We start from the raw sequence: 22017 nt of genomic DNA on the forward strand, positions 1-22017 counted from the left end.
ATTGCGGGACAAGCTAGGTCTAGTAAAGAAAAAGAAACAAATCGCACGAAATTAGAAAGGGACCATTGTATTTTAACTTTTACACCTCTATGTTACTGTAGCAAGCCTCAAACCGTTCTTTCTCACAGATTTATCTTTTATTTCTGTTTGCACGTTAGAACCTAAGGCAATGGCGACAATATAGCACGTAAATAAGAGGCTATTTCACTACTGTCGCACACAGACATATAGTAGTATCCGAATGACTTTGTATTTTCTTCCTGTACCTTTTTTTTTTCGTACCTGATTTAAGATGTCTCACTCCTCATTTTTTCTTGATACGTCAAGTGAAGTATTTCATTCATTAGCCATGCACACGCTGTCCAGCTCCACAGTAAGAACAACGCTCCTATAGTGTGTTGTATGGGTACCTTGTGGTTTGCTTTTCTGTGCGCAGCTTTAATATATGGTCTAAGTTCAGCGTGGCCGGCGCGCACTGCCGATGATGCCGACTATGCCAGTTATTCCGAGCCTCAACACGCATTACGGAATCGAATTACAAAACTACTTTAAAAAACAATTCTACGTGTAACGAATTCAACATCGATATACCAGATATGAGAGATAACGCCGCCCGCCAGGGGCTGCTTTTTACTTTTTTCAGTGCATGCAGGAAAATGCTTCTCACATCGGAGTGAGATTTCCTCTTTTTCATTCGGTTGTTTTAACATGTTTTATGTAGAGCAACGACTTAGGCTGAGCTCGGAGTTCGTGGAAGGTCAAACTAATGATGCATTGCTCCGAAAAACACTTGCGACAACCCGTTTGCGTCACTTGCCTCCAACGTGACCACGTAACTTCATGCGCTTCATTCGCCGTTCAATTCATCTCGGTTTCACAACACGCAACAATGCGGATCAAATGACCGTTTAACTCGCGTTCCTCCGTGTTGCAGGCACCCTGCATGTATTTTATTTTCCCCCCAACCATTCGGGTTTCTAGTACACGCACGGTTTCGCCACAAGGCGTCAGAATTTCCCTGTTGGTTGCTTTCATCATCGATAACGCTGTTCTACTTATCATTTAAACGCCCACCCTTCCAGTGGGTGCGCAAATGAAATACGTAAGTAAGCGCGAGAAAGACGCTCCGAATAATGACTCTATCGCATATGTATTGCAAGTTGGCCAATGTTAGCTTAATGGTCTCATAATGAAAATGGCTTTCGCAGTTCTTCATCGCAGTTCTTCGTTGAGATACGCGGAGAAAGGACACTCACGACAGCAAAATGTCTTCATGAGTGAACGTTCTCGATCGACGGTGAAATCCGAAACCGATAACCAGTACGGTGGGTTACTATTTTCTGTTACTATGTAATGGGGTAGAGGGTACCGCTCTCCAACGGTGAATCACCTCATGTCATAATCACGATTTAGTTGTTGTTGTTGACACTATTTTCTTTGTTTTATTTTTCTTCTTCTGGATATGACGAATATGGATCGAATATTACGGTGTCTTGCGTTCAAATAAGTTCGAAAGCTGTGATATATCTCCAAACGCGACTCAATAGTGCAAGTGTAGCTGACATTGGGTAGGCAGTGTTGTTGAGTTGTTTCGTACAGGGGGCGCTAAACCACCGAGTACAATCCGAAAGCTCGTACTCTGAGAAATACAGGGTGTTCGCTGTAACGTGTCCCTGAATTATTTAAAAATCTAGACGTTGTACAAGGAAGCCGCTTGCTGCAATGGTCTTTGCGGCACTTTTGCCACCAGGAAGTTCCGATTTTGTCAATTTTCAACTGCAATAAATTGCATTTTTAAAATGGATCTCGCTAATTTGCCAAGTCAACCCTACGTTTTTTTTTTGTTTTTTTTTTCAACAGAAATGGAAGGCGCATGATTGATTTACGCCGAAACATCATTGAAGGTATCCAGCACCACAGCGGAAACACAAGAAAGAAAAAAATGCAAAAACCGCCATTTTGGGACTCGCAAGTTGCCGGGCGCGCCTATTTCAGCGCCATGCAGTTACGGCAACCAGTTCCACCATCACCATCCGCACATACAATTCTTTCAATAACTCAAGTTGCATTTCTTCTTCCCCGTAAGTGTGTGACGGGATCAGGCCTGGCATACACCTTAAAAATTGATGATGGTGGTAGTGACGATTCCGGCTTGCCGTATCTAAAAACTGAACTTGCATAACATGCTGTGCGCCAGTCATTGCGCCGAACGATAGAGTTATGTCTTCGCATTTGAGGAGAGAGTAGAGTACATACCTTTTTGTGACAATCACTATATGCCTAAATTGACCCGAAAAGGCGTACGCCCCCCCCCCCATCTAAAAAAAAAGAGAAATGCAGAGTGAGAACGATATCATTATGAATGAGAGTTGGTCCTGAGCATGTTGTTCGGTAGAAGTTCTGTTTTGACAACACAGGAACTCATTATATAGTGAAGTTATTTTTTTAAGATTGCAAAGCACAACAACGATACTCATCTTCTCTTTCACCCACATGTATATTTTTACACCACCTATACGTATTGCGACGTTATCCAAGTATTGTGAACGTGGAAGCGCTGATGATGACTTCCTTGTCCCTATAAAAAAAGCAAAAGATACTAACCATTTGCATTCATATTATGGCAAGCTCTCCTTACAGCTAATAAAAGTATTATTTGCCCACCTTAGTGCTTACCCTCCAAAGCCTCCATATCCGTAACGACGAGCGTAACCGTAAGGTCGTCGAGGAGCTCCACCGTATCGGATCCCGCCGAAGCCCGGACCTCTGTAGCCGTTTCCGTAACCAAATCCAGCGCCAGGACCAAACCCACCCGCGATGTGTCCCGGTCCTTGCTGAAACGGGGGAGCAAAGCCATTTCTTCTGCCGTATTCTGTCCTGTAGCCATTGTAGCCATAACCTGCACCACCTCCACGCCTCTGTCCAACATTCACGTTGTTAACGAAAATGGTGTGGACGCTGGCGGCCATCACCGCCACTAGAAGCATGAAGAGTGTCGGCGTACGCGTCACGGTCCACATGGTCTTTCTGGAGGTCAAAAGAAACGTCGAAATGGTTAATCCATGACAAGTATTTTCAATATTTTGGCTTCGATGGGAGAACAGAACCGACACGCACAATGTGAGCAATCATTTATTTTGAAGTTCCACTACGAGAAGTTCCACAACGGACTGAAAAATATCTATTTTGTTTTGTATTATTCATCTGCCTCGCTCAAAGACTCAACAAGAAACATACAAATACCGTCAATGGACATTACGCATGTCACACCGTCCGCATGTCGCATGCGAGGCGTTGAGATACCTTCTCCAATACACTAAAACTGACAGCTGTCAAGTGGTATGTAGCCTCCTGGGCTACGCTGAGCATACCTGTATGCTGTACTTTTAAAAGGGAAGAGCAAGCCCAAGAAGAGTCAGACGTCAGTGTGAAATTTGCATTTACAGCAGCAACTAGTACACATTTCCAACTATACACCAGGAGTTCTGATTCAGGTACACGCACCAATACGCAATTGTCCTTTTTTTCTCTCTCTCTTTCTCTCTTCCTGTGTCTGGGGCATTCCATAATAAGCTACGTCTTTCTCAATCCATTCAAGATTTTACGTCCTGAGAAAACTATAAGTGTAGTAAATAACACATAACTAGGATACCCTAATTGTGTCGCTGTACCTGCACAACGTTCTATAGCGCTGTATAAAGGACAGGCGAGGCTTCAGGACGGGAGCCGCCGATATTTCGAACAGAGGCTCTTCTTCTTCTTCTGGGCAAATGGTACCTTCTTCTGATTCGAAACATCGGCGGCCCGAGTCCTGAGGCAACATTACATAATATACTGCTAGACATGCATCACGAGCATATGCACGTGAATTTAGAAAGGATACAAGGGCTTTACAACTTACAACATACGCGTGGTCCAAAGTCTGTGGATGCTGGATTTCCCAAAACTGTATATTAAATTAAACAGGGTACAACAAGTATAAGCGCGGTGGCTGCAGTGCACCATTAGTCTCGCGCCTGTGGAAATCCTCGGACATCGCTACCAACATGGACAACATATTGCATCTGCACTCACGTGGTCCTACGCTTAGTCAACGACTTCTGAAACACGAGAGAGCACGACCTTACTTACGGCTGGTTAGTTGCGGTTACGGCTCCTGGGAGTTGTGCTTTGTCGTCCAAAGCAATCCAGCAGAACCATGCAAGATTTCAAGAATATTTCATGATAAATATAAGCCATTTATACCTGGCCAGCATGATGAATACGGTCGGTGGTCTTTCAGGCCATGTCTTTGTAAACTCCAATAATCTAGGGCATGGTAAGAAAGAAACCAGTAAAATCGGGGACGGCACCCAACCGTTCGAATCGTTAACGTCTTATCTCCCTGAACTTCCTTGTGCGTTCACCTGTCCACACCAAACTTTTAATGTCAATTTACACACCTGAACATACAGATGCACCCGTTTGCCGAAACGATATATCAAGTTCCATGAAAGCTATATCATCCTGGTGTCAACATGCCCTGCATCCGGGTCCATTCTCGTCTTTTGTCCGCAGTACCCGTGCACCATGGCACAGTTAAGTGTATATCTCTACGTTGCCAATGTTGTGTGCTACATTCGAATAGCAATTGTGGCCTACGCATGGTTCCTGGCCAAGGACGATGTGTGCTTCGCGTCTTTGTTCTTCATTTCCATCGTCCTCGACGGAGTTGACGGATGGGCAGCACGACGCTTCAAGCAGGTCTCCGCGTTTGGTGCGTGGCTGGACGTCATCATAGACCTCTGGGCGAGAGCTATGTTGTGGGGAGTCGTGTGGCCAGAGTTCAGCGGTTTCGTGGTCTCTATGGAATGGGCAGGCTTCCTCTGCAACTACAGCGAGGCCGGAAAGGATTGGAAAAATCCGCGGGACCATCCATTATTTATCAGGATGCTTCTGAAGAACGGCTTCAAGAACTTCTGGGGTGGTATCATGGTCACCGGGACGCATTTCTTGCCGTTGGGAATGTTCGCGAGAGAAAAGGAGTTGCTGTGTTCTGGTGTTATCCGTTCAATCGTGCTGTTTCTGTGGTTCGGAAAAGCCATCTCGTTTTACTTCGATTACTACTTTATCACGCGTCACATCCGCAAGTTAGTGGCGCGTGTTGATTGACCTTTTTCGTGCGTTCTCGTGCGACTCGTGTCTTGTCTGACTTGATCGTTTGTTGGCTTGTCTTCGCAAACATTACCCAAATATGATGTATTGTTCGTTAGACGATGTGTTATTAAACAGATTCTATGGGCCGTTTTATATGTTGCATTTAAAAAGATAAAAGTGCTCAGAATGAGCCGGAATTATGCACAGGTACTCAGTAGAAGGTGCCCTTCATTTTGAGGTGGAGTTGCAGAGGTAGAAGAATCTTGGAAATTTGGCCTCAGAAAACGCCAAGGGGTTATGGTCTGACGGTTTTGTGTGTCTTTTTCTTTTTTCATTTTCAGCGACATGATAAATGTGCTCAGAGTGAGCCGGAATTATGCACATACAGGTTGTTTGCTCTAACGTGTCCAGAAATTATATTTGAAGCGAGCGCTAAAAGAATAGCAAGTGGTACTTTTCTGCTACTTGAGTAAGAAACAGGTACTGCTTCACTAGTAACACCTGTTTCTTCGTCAAGTAGCTGAAAAGTAGCACTCGTTTCTCTTTTATCGCTCGTTTTAAATATAATTTCTTGACCCATTAGAGCAAACACCCTGTATATAGAAAGTGCCCTTTATGTTGCAGGTGGAATTGGATGGGTAGAAGAACATTGTAAATCTGGCCTTAGAAAACATCAACGGATTGTTATTCTTCCAATGTTCCAAATTTCCAATATTCATCTACCCATGTAATTTCACCTGCAAAATAAATAGCACCTTCTACCGAGTATATGTGCATAATTTCGGCTCCTTCTGAGCACTTTTACCCTTTTGCTGAAAACGGAAAACATGTAAGACTAACTAACCCCTTTGGGTTTTGAAAATATTTTCTTTCACATAATATACAGCAACCCGTCAACAATGTTATCATGAAAAACCGTCAAAACTGGATGTTTAGGTACAGAAGAAGAAGTTGGAGAGTTTTTCTTGACAATATCCTGGCATACGGGTGGCATAATCGTGGCATCTTCCGCTCCGATGCCAATAGACGCGTGCCAAGCACTGGGGGTCGGCAGGTGACCCGTGAGTCTTACTGAATACACCTACGGCCTACTCCATGCCCTTGCCTCTTGACGATCTTATCTTACTCACCATCTCCTAGGCTGCTTGCTGTCACCCCATAACGCCCCAGACGTCCCTTAGAGCTATCCCACGCCTGCACCCCTTCGGCGGAAGCTACCCCGACGTTACTACAGAGCGATCCCGTTTCAAACCAGGGTCTTTCTGAACAGCAGACAAGCACTGAACCCACTGGGCTATCCACCCACGAGTGAAAGCATGATAGGAATCTCTTATAAACGCAACCTTTGATAGCACGCAGAGTTCCTATCTCCACGCTTTTCGCTTCGCACAAGAGATTGCGCTACGCATTTTTCAGAGACACAACGCTTTATTTTAATTACTTTATTTTCAGACATCAGCGGGAGATATCAGATGCTAGACAGGTAGCCCTACGCCACTGCGTTGCATGATATTCATAATTAATTGCATTATACAGGGTGTTCAAAATTAAGCTTTCACGAGCGCTACGCAAACACAGCGATGACAGGAAACCGGATGATAACTTTACGCTACTTGTGTAAGAAACAGGTGATGCTAATTATGTAGCTCATGTTTCTTACTCAAGGAACAGAAAAAGTAGCACCAGTTTTCTTTTGTTCGCCTATTTATAAAGTGCTAGTGAAAGCTTAATTTTGAACACCCTGTATGTATGGTGATGGTGATGCTGGGGAGAACATGGGGATGTGAGTACATTAGGAGTCAGAAAGCAGCGCGTATGCAAGCATCAAGATATGCTTCTTGTTAATATGATGATAAATGGTTTACTAAGACTTTTACTGTCCTTCATTAACAAATCTACGATTCATGCGTTGTGACTTTCTGATGATTCATCTGAATTGTTATTTATACGTTCTTATATTTGGATGACCCTTCGACAACTATCAATGAATGCTTTCCTTTCTATAATTATATGTTTGCTGCTATTGCTACTTCCAAGGTTTCCTATCTGCCTACTTTCCTTACTATACTACGACACTACCTTACCTACTATATGGCTTTTTTACAACTTTAGGGTAGGGCAGTTTTCGTCTGGTACACGCAAGATTTTCCGAAAAAGGACTGATGCCAACTTTGAGACGTCATTATTCGTTTACGTTAGGCTTGGTTAAGATAGCAGTGAAAAATCTTCTGAGCACGCTAAGGCAAATCGCTCGCAGTCTTCCAGAACGTCTCGTGTTCCTTGTGCGAGAAAAAAAAAATAAAGTGAGAAAATACCTCTAAAACATCAGTGTTTTCCCTGCTGTACCTTGCTAAGCTGCAGCAGTGCCCTCTATACCTTCCTAGTTAACAAACTTACAAGGGTAACAAGCTTACGCATGTTCCATGTTCTTTACCAGGCTGAGAAAAGATACAGCTGAACCGCGAAAACGCGGGGCCTTGTCACATCAAAATGGTGCAGGTTTAGATAACAGCCCGTAATGTGCACTCTCGATTCCACTAAGCTGTAACACGCTCACATAAGGTATTGACAACTTCGGATAGGTTCCCTTGGTCACTGGACTCTACGGTATGTGTGGGCCTGACACTAACGTAATTGTCATATTGGCCTCTGTCAGCCCACGGCTTGCGGCCTGCCCACAGCCTGCCCACCGCTACATCCATTGGCCTGCATGTCAGCCCACTGCCTGCTAGGTTGGCAGAAGAAGACTTTGCGAACCAGCTATTGTTGAAAGTCAAAGTATCCGAGCTACGTAATAAATATGCTGTATTTTTACTGCAAAACAGTCTTCTCCCAATTTGCTATTATACAAATGGGATGTTGACGTAAACGAGATTTCTATGTTGCATCATCGTAGTATTTCCAACAAAAGCATCGGGCAAAGTATGGAAGTATGGATTGGCTGCTTTGAACGTGCACTGTGTAAAAGATAAAGGGTCACCCGCAAGAATACGAGCGACTTTCGCCGCCGCGGCCCCACATAGATCACCTGTCCGATGAGGAGTCCTCGAGGATGCCTTCTTCAAAGTGAAGAGGCGGCGTCTCATCCCTTCTAACGGGTTCGAACATTGGAGATCAGGAGCATGGAATCTCTAGGTAGCTAACCCACCATCAGGAAGCTCCTTGTGCAACATAACATCGCCATTTCGTCATCTGCTTCAGCTGAACGAGTGGTGCTTATTATGAAGTTTTCTGGCGAAGTAATGCAAAAGTAACGGCATTAGTAACACATTACCTACCACGCAAAATGAATGAGTAGAGTAATGCGTTACCTCTTGAAAAAGTAATGAGTAAGGGTAGTGCATTACAAAATAAAAGTAATTTCCCCCACCTCTGCTCCCAGGGCCCTGGTAATCCTAATCTCTACTTCTCTTGACGTATTCCCTTTCGAGTCTCTCCATGCTTCTTCTTCTTCTCCTTCTTGAGTTGCCACTAGAAGCGCATCTTTTACCAGTCTGGTATGTCTGCTATCCCCAATGATGTGGATAAGGCCTTTTGTTTGCCCGTCGTGCTTCACTCCCCAGTCCCAGCTTGGAAAAGAATATCATCTTGTGGAAGATGTCTCTGCCTTGCCTTGTCACGTGATGGGCAAAACTTCACGGTGTGCTCGATTGTTCCAGGAGAAGTTTGACATTGGACATACGTTCCGTTCATTTTCTTCTTTCTCTCTTCTTTCAATTTCTGTTTTCGATGGAATTTGAAGTTGACCTCGCGTTTGAATGATCTTTCCTCTTGAAGAACATTGTTCTTCGAGTCTTCTTCCCCATCGTTTGCCTACGACTGGATGGTAGCCAGAAAAATACTCCGGGGGACAGTTCTATGGGGAATTTACATGGGGGAGGAGGATTCCCCCTTGTTTCCCTCTCCCACATACACTACAAAAGGTACGATATCGGGGGCCCGAACCCTCTAAACCCCTCCCCCCCCCCCCCTTGGCATACGACATCTATTGAAGTCATATTTATTTGAATTCCTTTTATTATATATTTTCTTTCACTTTTTATATGCATAAATGTATGAATGCGTCTTCGACTCCTATGAATTTCGGCTCAGTCATGATGATTTGCAGCAGCATGCATCGTGATATTGTATTTAGCCCCAGTGCTTGAACTTGTGGAAGCCAAATCCAAAACCGCCTCTGCAAAATAAAGAAAATCACGCGAACAAATTAGAATGTCTCAAAGTAGATAAACAATAGACACTTGACACTATAGAGATAAACAATCTACCATCGAGGCGGGAAAACAGAAGGAACCAGAGGAGCACGATTCTGCTCTTTTTTGTATTTATGTTTGCGAATTTGCGGATCCTGTCATCCTAAATGGATGTTACGGTAATAGCGACTGTGTAAGGCGCTATTATCTATAATCATATAGGACCCCAAGGGAAAGTGAAGGATTTTTCCTGCAATTTATGCAAATACTTCGCACGACCTCGGTCGAGCAGACGCTCGTCTGCCTGAGCTGTAGTGACGAACACGTGCATTATGGGCCCTTCTGCAACCTCAAACGACTCTCATGCTTGTATGTGTGCTTGTTTTCTGTCTTTTTTTACCTACTGTGTGTGCGTGTATGTGTACAGCCAGCCCGACTGCCGTCACTTACGTCCCTGTTCTTTATTTCGTTAACATCATCATCAGCATTCTCATGTTAACCAACCCTTGAAGCAGAGTTGGGGAAGTTGATTTTATTTTGTAATATGCATTGTCACACACACATATATATATATAAATGGGATGATGATGTGGTGGTAATGCATTGTCATTACCACTCTAGTTTTGTACAGTAATGCATTACATTACGATAGTAACGAAAATCTCCAACCAAGGTACAGGACGGGGATACTCGTTCGGAGATTTTCGTTACTATCATAGTTCTCACCCAACCAGACACACTTGTGTCGAATATGTTCACTTTCAATGCATTACATTACTCATTACTTTTATGCTTAGTCATGCATTATTAGTGTCATTGCTTTGGCTTTACATTTTCTAGAACACAGTCCTATGCACGGGGTGTTTGCTCTAACGTGTCCAGAAAGTTTATTTAAAAGCGAGCGATAAAAAAGAAACGAGCGCTACTTTTCAGCTACATGACTAAGAAACCGGTGCTACTAGTGAAGCAGTACCTGTTTCTTACCCAAGTAGCAGCAAAGTACCACTTGCTTTTCTTTTATCGCTCGCTTTGAATATAACTTCTGGACACGTTAGAGCAAACACCCTGTATATGCGGTGTTTGAAACGAGTATCGTAAAGACGCGCGATGAGTATTTTACTTCGTTACACATAAGCGATGGCAGTAATTAGAGTTTCCGCAAAATCGCTACGTATGAACGATTTCGTCGAGAGACGAGAGGAGTGTGGATAATTTAAATCAGCAACTTTAAATAAGATTAATTGCAGCGTGGAAGGGGTTTTCGTTCAGAGGCTCCACATGGACTTGTCTTTCCTCCTTCTTGGTTACGTGATGGTCGATGATTAAAGTGGCTGGGGAGAACCAGCTTTGGGATTTTCTTTGCCTGTACCACGCGATGCTACTGCTTTACTAGGTTTAGACAGTGCGTGAATTTTCACCTCAAGTAATACATAACTTACGCGTTACCCGGTCAAAATGTATAATGATTACATTGTTGATTAATCCTCCACGAAATACAGTGCATTTATTACTCATTTACTCGTCACATTTTCTTTAGGCATTTACTCATTACCGAGATGTAACGCATTACTCTCATTAATGCATTAATCTCCGCTTTGGAGGCAGTACCTCGACGTGATGCATCTTGGTATTTCGTGCTCTGCCAAAGGACTTCCAATAGATATATACGAAAATTTATATGCGATATTTATATGTACATGCGATTCGCAATGTGGACCAGTGATTGATGATAATTACAGTGTTCAGTGAAATATACAATGGTCAACGAAGTATGGAATGATGTATGCAACCACTTGAAAGGGCCTTAAAAAAGTACCGACAACACAGTACTGAAGACTCGTGATAACCGAAGTTCCCCGAAAGGCAGTTTATTATTACTGGGAGAATATAAAACGCGTCCTTCCATGTCGCAATTATGTTATGCATCTGCTTTTAATTGCGCTGATAATTTACTACCGTGTTTCTTCAGAATATAATCCCAGTCACGCGGAATGCATATTCCAATATGTTGAAGACGAAGACTTCTGTTCGCACATTTGAAACATTTCCTACGTGACCGGAACTGAGTCTTTGACCTTGTTCTATCTTTCACTCAGGGTAGAAATATCTCCGCTGTGACCAGGAAAGTAGTGCAGTCGTGTGTTGATCTGACAACAATACCGAATCGAGACACACGCACTACATGCTATACCTGTGCTAGATTCTCACTGATATGCGCGTGCTGGGAGCGAGAGCCAAGAAAGTTGACTACTTGAATTGAATCTCGATTTCCGTGAACCTGCGTACTTCAATTCGCAAGTAAGCGCTATAGAAAATGTCTTGCACTAAACCGCTCTAAACCGCACTAAACTGCTCACGTAGGAAGGCGGTATTTCTTTTACCGCTCGATATAAACGTACTGCGTTCAGGACCAGCTTCCGTGGCATAGTGGTTAGGATTATCGCTCTTCACGCCGGGACTGGGAGGTGACGCGGGTTCGAATGCCCTCACTGGCTGTGCTGTCTGAGGTTTTCCCTGGGTTTTCCGGCGGACTTTCCAGACGAATGTCGGTACAGTTCCCCTGAAGTCGGTCCAGGAGCCCGATCTTTAACTTGTCGTTATCCCATAACGCATCACTTAAAGGAGTACAGAGGCCCAGAGGGCCATCCAAAAAAAAATTCACATTAAGACGTCTGATGAAAAAGTGTGTCATTTTACCGAATAGCGCGAAAGGTTTTGATGTGTGCAATTTGTTTCCCAGAAAAAAAACTCACATAAACATGGCTCCGCGCGTTCACCCTTAACTCGCCAGGTATAACGACGATGAGGACGTACGTCACCCATGACGTTATAAGCAGAACGCGTTCTGGTTCGCCGATCATGGGGGGCGGGGGGGTCAGCGCCTTGTCCCTTTGCCGCCGTAAACCAGTTTTGCCAGTTCTCCCGGAGAATTGGGGGATAGAAGGAGCGGCCGAATCATTACCGAGCAAGGAGAAAGGCTTTTTCAGAACCCCGAGCAGCCGAGTAGCAGACGCCAGCGGAGTAGCACACAACATTTCTCTAGACCAATCAGCGAGCGTTCTCCTTATCGGGTCAGCGCGAGGTTCCAGGCAGATCACAGGCTGGTACTGCTCTTCACCACCGTTGCGCACGGTCGCTTTTTGCGGCGTACATTAAATTCAATTTCTGGGATAATTATGACTCTGTGGTGTGAATTACTTCGCACGGTGCATCTTACTGGCCTACTTAACAGATTTATAGGAAGAAAACAGGGTGTTAAAAATGGCTTCTGTGCTAACTTAATCACATAATGCATCACTTCGCCCCGGCCGTGATTCGCCACGAGCTCTTTCGCGAGCCTACCACAGCGGCTTTGGATCGCGTGAACTTTAGTACGATGATAACGTTTGCTATGTCAGAGTTCAAGGTCGGGGCCCAGAACGCATACTGAAGCCTCTGTCCCCCGCTCCTTCCTCCTGTCCTCTCTCCATCTATCCACGTCTGTACGGCGCCATGTCCACAGTTGCTTCGCGGAGTTTCAGGCGATTAAAAAAGGAACTGCCGCGCAAAACGTTTATTTTGGGAAGCGCGTATTTCCTGAGGAAATTAGTTTACAAGGTGCGCCCAGCGGTGGCGATCCCTCCCGTCTCCTCCTGGAGTGTGTGACGTCAGATCAGCGGAATACTTTTATTGGCGCCGAACGAATCAAGGCGGTGGGTAGACTTCTCTGCTTCGAGCGCGAGACGTGTGGCGCCAAATTCAACCGCAAAAAAGAAAGAAAGAAAAAGAAAAGAAGGAACGAGCGGTATGGTGAGCTATTATTGGCTGACTGATATGACGTAGAATACTGGCAGCCGAGGGAAGGGTCTCTTGCGTGGGTTGCTCGCTCCACTCGTAACTTCTGGTGCGAATACGTATCCTCAGGGCTTGTAAACCTAATCTCTACTCCACTTAACTTATTTTCTCGAACCCCTCCATGCTCCTTTAAAAGCATTCAATGTTGTGTATATGATTTAGAGCGAAAAGGTCAATCAAAGCAAATAATGGAATCCCGAAGAGGGCGATCATGAACTTGCAATGTCCCAAGGGAAGGGGGGGATATGTTTATTAAGAAAAAATAAAAAAGAGAGGCAAGCAAAAAGGAAAGGTCAGCCAGGCAGAAGCCGACTGCACTGTCCCAACTTGTCGGTCCAGTACTTGGGGTTTCCATCGATTTTAATGAAAATGTACCAAACCACTCACCACCATCCTCATCATCACTCAAATTTTAACGAATATTCACAAACTGTCTTATTTTATGTATCGTGCGAAATCGGTCATCGGCTTCTGTGAACACGGGAGGAGCCGAGAAGAAAGTATGTACCCATCTCCCTGTCTGAAACCCTCATCTGAAAGCATTGGGTTTTCGGGTTTTCCTCCATCTTGCAACCTCCTGCGGTTCTCTGGACCCCACTTACGCGACGCACAACAGTCGTGGGACAGACCGTTATGCCTCCGCTAACACAACGAACTTCAAAGGCTCTTTTTTCAAAAATATGCACAATCTTACCCGAATCCTTTCAATTTCCCTAAGAGACCGTGACCAAAGCCACCACCATGTCCGAAGCCGCCATGACCGAAGCCTCCATGACCGAACCCTCCATGGCCGAAACCGCCGTGACCAATGCCTCCGTGTCCTATTCCGCCATGCCCAATTCCGCCGTAGCCCCCGTAGCCACCTTGTTCGTAATATCCCCCTTGCTTCCAATATTTACCGCCGTAGCCTCCTCCATAGCCTCCTCCATAGCCTCCTCCATAGCCCCCTCCATAGCCCCCGTAACCACACCCTCCGCATCCACCATATCCGCCTCCGCCGTAGGAACCAGCTGTTGCTTTCTCCAGCACAACCAGACAGATGACTGTGACAAGAAGTAACGTCCGCTTCATTCTGAACACTATGCTTCCTGCAAGAAAAGATACGTGTGTCTGACTAGACCTGGCAAGTTTTAAGGATCACAGGTCCACAGCTAGCCACAGGCATGGTAGCGTTCAAGAGGTTTTCACTTGTTGGTAGCATTTCACTGACTTGCACCTACAATCAACTAGTCTCCACCAGCTTGCTTCATTTTGTTTCTATGTACTAGAGTTGAGTTCATAGGAAATGAAAAAAAAATGGAGAAATATGCACTCATTACGAAAGCCAGCTACTCCAGATCGCATAGAAAAACACAAATGGCTATCTACAATAAAACCAATGAGTGACAAAGACTCTCAGTCAGTCACTCACGCACGCTCTCCACACACGCTGTCCACAGACACTGTCCACACGCACTGTCAGTCACGCTGTGTCCACCAACTTGGAGTCTGAGCAAAATCGCACAAACGCCTGCATGGCATGAAACTGATGGTCGGGTGTCCAAGGACCCAGAACCTTAACATCAAATGGTCTGCCATCCAGCCGAGCTAAGGAAGCTTGTAGAGATTGTCTGTGCTGCTGATACCGCTGACAGGATAATAAGATATGTTCAGTGTCCTCAACAGTCCCACAGGTGCCACAGTTGGGTGAATCCGCTTTTCCAAGCTTGAGAAGAAGACGTCGGCTGTAGGGCACGTTGAGGCGGAGCCGGTGGTAAAGTGACGCAAACGTCTATGTACTAGAGATTCCCATTGTTCCCAAAGGAACTGTTGCACGTAGTGGCGTCGGAAGGTGAGGGCAGGGGAACGGTCACCCCTCGCCCCACCCCACCCCCCACCTGAGTTTTCGCTGTGAGGGTCCCGCCACCCCGCTTTTCATCTGTACGTGTCTTCCGAGACAGATTCGCTTCCAGCTCTGTTACCGCGCAGAGTGAAAACGAACACCCAAATAGGTACTATCCACCTATAGGTACCCATGTGCTACTGTATGTGCGAACCTGCTGCGCGAAGAGTAGCGACACGCCGTTCAGTAAACTTGCTTCGAAAATAGATGAAAACGCAGATCTCGCTCCAGCAAAGGAAGTTAACATGTTTTTGATCAACGCATGGTTAAGGCTATAGAAAGTTCCCCCCTTCCCTCGGATCATACGGTTTAGGCCACGTACAAAAGTAAGTAGAGCTACGCGGGTGACATTGACGCCCGTAGAGCAAATTTTTTATTTGAGGGATGGAATTCCCTTGAGGTGAATGACACCCATTTCACCTCGATACTGTCATGTATACTCATGTGTACATACTCATGTAAGATACCCATGCAGACTCATGTAATGTGTAGCATACCGTATATAAATGTATACGTATTCATATAAGAAGTTTCGATGCCGCTGCAAAATCTCTGAGAGAGTTTAGTAGGCGTAGGCTGGGAAGATCTCTGCTACACGGACACTCTCTAGCAGGGTTGCCAGATTTGGCTACTTTGCGCCAAATTGGCTACTTTTTGGCTGTCATGCGCCGAATTTTGGGCGGTAGTGACTCGGCTATTTTTTAGCTACTTTGCGGGTACTCGTTGGTGCTACATTTGAGACTTCCGCGTATACCTTAATCGGGATAGTTTTCATCATGGTGACACAACTAATGCCGAAGTATATACACTACGTCCATTCCTCAATCCTTTCATGATTGGCCTTCCCTCAGGTGGTACGATGTCCTTTGTTGATGTTTTGGTTCTTTGCTGGGGGTTTAGCACTCTCTAAAGATCCCTCTCAGTTGGGTGAAATTAATCCACCTACCCTGCACTGCAGTATTCATGACACGATTACCTTAGGGGCTCAGCTCACTGTGATATGTAGCCTACATATCACTGGCTACACAATTGCCTACACACACGGGAAATTGGCTACTTCTAGCTACTTTCTCAGGGCCCGTTGGCAACTTTTCAGTATTTTGACCTGGCAACCCTGCCTCCTATAGTGCTGAATTGGTAATGGTGGTTATCTGTTCGCTTGCTGACGTTGGCTTCACGCTGGTGGGCAACGTCTAGTCATGCGCGAAGGCAGAGCTGAAGACAGTCGTGGGTGGTATTCAGTGCATTGCTCCGTAGACGAAAGCGTGCTCGGCGAAGCAGTGCATTCTGGACAGGTCCCGGTCGCACATCACAACGAACGTCAAGGCACACGTGACATTAAAGATAGCGGCGCCCGCGATCGGCGGCAAAACCGTTTGTAAACACTGCAGTTGTTGTTTCTGCGCGACGTTTTGGATGTCTTCCGACCACAGTAATAATTTTTATCCGATAATATCGTAGTAAAACGCGCAGTTTTGCACATAAAGCCTCGTACTGTTGACGACTTCCAAAGGTGTGATAAAGACAACGCGTTAAGACTCACTGAGCCGATGCGATGTACTTAAACTAAGGAAAATGGTCTATACCTTGTTTCGGAACAAGCACGGCAAGGTTTACGCTGGCAAAATACGTTCATTTGTTGGCTTTATGACGACGAAAATATGTCGGTAAGTGGCAAAACGACATGTAAACAAAGTCACATGACCTCAAAATGACGTTTTCTATTGCGACCAGGACAAGGTGTCGATGTTGCAAAGAGCACCCGCTTGAGGGCAGTTACAAAGATGGCGGATTTATGTCACCCCTGCGGCTAAAGACCACTTTACGTGGTGCATGTGGCCTCTCAGCGCCTGAGACAACACTGTTATCAATGTTGATTCCACCCTTCGCTGCATCACTCTGAGCGCCGTTCTTTCCTTTCGCACAACTTCCGGCGGATGCAAAACAGGATCTTCATTCATGTAACGCGGTCATCTAGCACCTCTGCAGTCATATCACGTATCTGTATAACGCGTTATTTTTGGAGTGCATTTGACGAACGCGTTTGGTAAAGACAAGAAAACAACCAAAAATTTAGAGAACGCGCAATGAATTGTGTCACTCTATGTCACATTTGTTGTCGATATTTTGCAGCTTTGTCAGATTTAAAGAGTTAACTTTGCGCCCCGGCAGACTGACCCGCTTTCTGATGCTCCTTCCTGTTAACGGAAGTAATTTACCGTCTGCCACTGGTTATCAATGTCCGTTAGGGTGTGTCCAGCCAAATATACTCCCCTATGCGGGAGGTCTGAGATATTTTAGGCTATACAGTTTCAGATATATAGTACGTGAAATAGCAAATATAAGATCCGGCTAGTTCTTCCGCGATGAAAAAGGAAAGGCAACGAGCCCGAATAAGTGCTGTCCCAATGCTACGACGATTTGCCATCCGCTTTAAACCCCATAACGCAGAATTGGTACGATGCCTGTACCGGATGATTGGCGTATGTACGCCACAATATCGGTAATATTCTAGCGTATCGGTTGACAAGCCAATCTACCTTATTTCCGCCGGAACAAACCGAGGAACCAAATCGGTGGGAATCGTTTCCATGTCATACTCTAATACACTTCCTGAGTCATTCAATAAGCACTTATTCTCAGAGTTCGAGGTAACTCGTTACAAGTAACTCGTTACTGTAACTAAGTTCCTTTTTTTGGTAACTTGTAACGTAACTCGGTACTTTTGCGCCGTGGTAACTTTCAGAGGAACTAGTTCCTTTTTTTGGTAACTTTGCCAAAGTAACTTAAGTTCCAAGTTACTTTTAAGTCGCTTTTCACTCGCTTTTCACTCACGTCCACACATTTTCTTGCTTTCTCTCCGGTTCCTTCATAGCATATTTTGCCATAGAACGTGATATTCAATGGGTGACAGTATTTTATTTAGGTCTATTGTTGGGCATAAAGGAAAACGATCTAAGCGTGTTGCACTCCTCCGCAGGCAACTCAAGGTCTAACTCAACTGCTCGCGCGCTGCACCTGCGTAATGCTATTTTGTGTCCGGAGTAACTTGGAAGTAACTCGTTCTTTTTGTTAAGTAACTCAGTAACTGCGAGTTAGATTTCATGCTGAAGAACTTCGTTATTAACTTAGTTACATTTAGCACGCGGTAACTTAACTTCTAACGAGTTCTTTTTGACAGGTAACTTCTCAATCTATGCTTATTCTAGACTGTCAGCAGCACTATTACCGTCACGTGGAACTTTCGCCATTCAGTGGAGCTTTTATAGCATTCTTCATCAGCCCAAAGCCTGAATTTTTAAATGCTTCTTTCCTTTACCTGTATAAAAATCCCTTCGAAAAATGATCATCCGCTCAACTTCAACCAATCCTTCCCATTCGGCCTTCATTTCGCCAGCACGAAAAGGCTGCCCTTGGATAGGCTAGCTTTAGTTTCAACTTCTGCCTTCGTCGACAAAATATTGGTCTTAGTTCCGCCTGTGTTGCTTCTTATCGGCTCGAGCAAGTTCCTCGCGCTATGCCGATAGGCAAGGCCGCGTTTGTGAGGACGCAACAATCAGTTTCGGCACCAGGCCGAACGTCATGCCGATCCAACCCGAACCGTGGCGGTCTCGATCAAAGGAAGACCATCCGAACCGCCTATATAGGGAGGACCTGATTTGAAATATGGAGTTGACTGAAGAAAAGCTGCCAAGTTGGTTGGTAGGTAAAAAAAAATATGAAGATGTTGGCCTTAACTTCTTAGATTAACTTCTTCATATTCAAGTTGATTGATTTGCACTGCGAGCGTCTAGTGTTCTGGAACACACATGTCATGTCATAGTTTATTTGTTGTTGTTGTTCGGGACAGAATGAAACAGAGTGATATGAATCTCCAGTAGCAAAAAAACGCAACGTTACTGTCAGACGTTCAGAGGCTGGAATAGCGGGTCTGAATGAAGTGTACCTTCTAGAAATAGTGGGACCGATCAATGTTCATAACACGTTTCAAGATCGGTACGTATTCGTCATGCGAAACAAATTTCTGAAACCCGCATCGCACCGGTATTCTAAACTTAACTCGCCCACATCGTCTAAAATCAAGTCCTTCATCAAGTCACTAGCAGTGTATTTCTTGCGGCTCTTCAGACTTAGTCAGACCCAAGATCCCTCCTTCCTATACACATAAAACATACAAATTCACAATTAGAGCAGCCGCAGCTACCAAAATTTGATCGTCCTCATCATTCATGTTGCTTGTTGTGTATACTGAATCATCTAACTAACGACATCCTCTCTACCTTAGACATGGGATTCCAGGTGGATGCCATATTCATTGACTTCGCGAAAGCTTTCGACCGTGTTCCCCATGACCACCTATTAATGAAACTAGCAAGACTAAACCTGGATCCATTGGTTCTGCAATGGATACGAAATTTCCTGTCAAATAGATCGCAGTTTGTTGTTGTCAATAACACGTCATCTAACATCACCGAAGTAACATCCGGCATTCCTCAAGGTTCTGTTATCGGCCCTCTACTTTTCTTAATATATATTAACGACCTTCCGATTGGCTTATCTTCGACTGTTCGCCTCTTCGCAGACGACTGCGTTATCTACCGGAAAATAACATCAGTCTCAGACCATAACCACATCCAAAGCGACCTTGATAAAGTGCAAGCCTGGTGCTCGAACTGGCTTTTACCTGTTAACTCAAACAAATGCAAAATTATGTCGTTCACACGTCGAATACCAGCCGTTGTACCTTATCATCTTGGTTCCTGTGACCTTGAGCGCGTCTCCTCATTTAAGTATCTCGGTATTATCTTAACAACTAACCTCACTTGGTCAAACCATATCGCTTACATCATATCTAAAGCTAATCGTTCGTTAGGATTCTTACAACGCAGTCTAAAGCTAGCACCCCCATCAGTTAAGAAACTAGCCTACACTACCCTGGTAAGACCTAAACTGGAATATGCTGCCTCCATCTGGGATCCTTACCACGCAACTCTGATAAATTCCATCGAGAGCGTCCAGAATCGCGCCGCACGCTTCATTCTCAACGACTACAGCACTAACTCCAGCGTCACGGCAATGAAGCAATCCCTTTCCCTACCCCCTCTAAGCCTACGTCGTTCTTTATCCGGACTCTCCCTTTTCCACAAAACATTTCATAACACATCTTTACACTCTTTAATGTTAAACTCTCCATCGTACGTCTCTGAACGTCTCGATCATCCATTCAAAGTCGTAGTTCATTCCTCGAGGACTAATTACTATTACGAATCCTTCATCCCTCGCATATCTCGACTCTGGAATGACCTCCCCGGCGACTGTGTTACCCTGACTGACCCAGTTCATTTTAAGCAATCTGTAGCTGTCTTACTAGGTATTTCATTGCGCTAACCTGTATTGTGTATCCTTGTGTATATTTTATTGTGTCTTATATATTGCATTGTATGTATTGTATAACTCTTGTGTATTCTGTTTATATGTACATACCTTATGGCATATTGTACGTCTTGTCTTCTCCATCTTTCACTCTGTTTCCTCTTAATTTTTTTTCTGTATCCTTACCGTGTGCCCACCTCCGTTATGTAATGCCCTCGGGCTTTTAACGTATTAACAATAAATAAATAAATAAATAAATAATAAAATACAGTAAGGACGTGTGCCGATTTTGAAGAGGCCGTTCGGCACAGTGAGGATGCACCTTTACCGGCTGTTCGTGTTGCCATATTTGGCAGCATACACCGCGAGTATAAAGTCAGTACGTCAACATTAACTAGTCAAGATTGCAACGAAAACGAAACCCGATAGGCAATTGGTACAACGCGTGCGCCGCTGAGGTTTCTTGAAGTCGTCTCAATCGGCCGTTCTGAAGCACACGTAGTATATCTTTAAAACATTCTTAGTTTCACAATGAGGGATAGTGGTCTGCCTGTTAGGGCATCGTTTTTTAGTTGAACTCCATCGCTGTCAGACGCGTTGCTAGAAGCACTGAAGTTTCTTTTCACTACGGAAAGTATCAGCCGCGTTCAAAACTACGAATGCAGCTTGGCGAGTTCAGCTTTGACGAATTCAGCTGTGCAGCTTTGCGAGTTCATGATGAAATGAACGATAGCGGCAAGGGAAGAAAAGTCGCATTCCGTATTTGGGCCTCACTATGCCCGCGAAGCAAATATGCTAACCGGAGCTAACTCGCGCTAGTCCGAGGAAGGGGACGTCAGCCTAGCCACAGATAACCTCGAAGCGGTATCCAAATACATTAACAGTAAAGAGAAGCGGTGCACAGCAGCACTGAAGACACAACGCTTTGCAACGACAGGAAAAAAAGCTGGCGATTTCTCACCTTGCTGAAGACACTCGCACTCGGCAGATGCAGGAATGCCAGTCCGTCGCAACTTTCTGAGGATTTTTGGCCGCAGCACCAGTGCCTGAAGTGCCACTTTAATACCGCCACGGGGAAATCCCCGGAGTAGCTATGGTCCGTATAGGTATCTCCTTGACGGCAGCCTCAAGATCAAGGTGAAGACGGACGATTAACCTTTGTTTGCGTAATCTGCGAGCTCGTTACTGCTTTCCTACTCGTCCTCTTCCTTTGTCTGCATGTTTATTTTTATATTTATGAAGCACATTAGAGTCCCATTCAGGCTTAGTACAAGGATCTCGTTGATGCGGTGTGCGGGAAGCACGGTTCGACGTAGACGTGTTCAGTGCCACGTTGTAAATTGAGCTCGACGCGTAACCTCGAACAGGGTTGACATGCCGGAAAACATAACGAGGAGCCGGAATCAGTGACACGCGCAGAGACGTCTTCCTTGTAGTTCTTCTCCGCGTTGTTAATCGGATAACCGTTTTAGTCGGGGCGGACGAGGTAGGGAGTAGAGGGTAACTGGGCCCATAGAGCTGGGTGGCAACCTGAACACTTTAAGAAAAAAATGAGTAAAACGGGGAGTAATTGTAGCTTCTAGTCCCCTAGATTGTAAT

The 22017-nt window shown here is 44.9% G+C and overlaps 3 protein-coding genes across 3 annotated transcripts; 1 reads left to right on the forward strand and 2 right to left on the reverse strand.

Annotated features, from left to right (window-relative positions):
- Positions 1-2484: 2484 nt before the first annotated feature.
- Positions 2485-4140, reverse strand: LOC135395389 (keratin-associated protein 19-2-like). The gene is made up of 3 exons (XM_064626615.1): positions 4132-4140; positions 2677-3027; positions 2485-2578 (listed from the first exon to the last, which is right to left on the reverse strand). Exons 2-3 carry the CDS (start codon positions 3018-3020, stop codon positions 2530-2532), a joined length of 393 nt encoding a protein of 130 aa, XP_064482685.1. The 5' UTR covers positions 3021-3027; positions 4132-4140; the 3' UTR covers positions 2485-2529.
- Positions 4141-4569: 429 nt separating this feature from the next.
- LOC135395634 (uncharacterized) lies at positions 4570-5151 on the forward strand. Its single transcript, XM_064626732.1, has one exon. The coding sequence runs from the start codon at positions 4570-4572 to the stop codon at positions 5149-5151; it is 582 nt and encodes a 193-aa protein (XP_064482802.1).
- Positions 5152-9130: 3979 nt separating this feature from the next.
- LOC135395390 (uncharacterized) lies at positions 9131-21481 on the reverse strand. The gene is made up of 3 exons (XM_064626616.1): positions 21380-21481; positions 13858-14251; positions 9131-9313 (listed from the first exon to the last, which is right to left on the reverse strand). Exons 2-3 carry the CDS (start codon positions 14232-14234, stop codon positions 9268-9270), a joined length of 423 nt encoding a protein of 140 aa, XP_064482686.1. The 5' UTR covers positions 14235-14251; positions 21380-21481; the 3' UTR covers positions 9131-9267.
- Between the last annotated feature and the right edge of the window lie 536 nt (positions 21482-22017).

Source organism: Ornithodoros turicata, chromosome 5 (assembly GCF_037126465.1).
Source record: "Ornithodoros turicata isolate Travis chromosome 5, ASM3712646v1, whole genome shotgun sequence".
Lineage (NCBI taxonomy): Eukaryota > Metazoa > Arthropoda > Arachnida > Ixodida > Argasidae > Ornithodoros > Ornithodoros turicata.

Coding starts and splice junctions, on each gene's coding strand:
- LOC135395390 (XM_064626616.1), bottom strand. CDS start 14,234: ATGAAGCGGACGTTACTTCTTGTCACAGTCATCTGTCTGGTTGTGCTG. Junction 9,314..13,857: donor GGGAAATTGAAAGGATTCGG/GTAAGATTGTGC, acceptor TTTATTTTGCAG/AGGCGGTTTTGGATTTGGCT.
- LOC135395389 (XM_064626615.1), bottom strand. CDS start 3,020: ATGTGGACCGTGACGCGTACGCCGACACTCTTCATGCTTCTAGTGGCG. Junction 2,579..2,676: donor GGATATGGAGGCTTTGGAGG/GTAAGCACTAAG, acceptor CTTTTTTTATAG/GGACAAGGAAGTCATCATCA.
- LOC135395634 (XM_064626732.1), top strand. CDS start 4,570: ATGGCACAGTTAAGTGTATATCTCTACGTTGCCAATGTTGTGTGCTAC.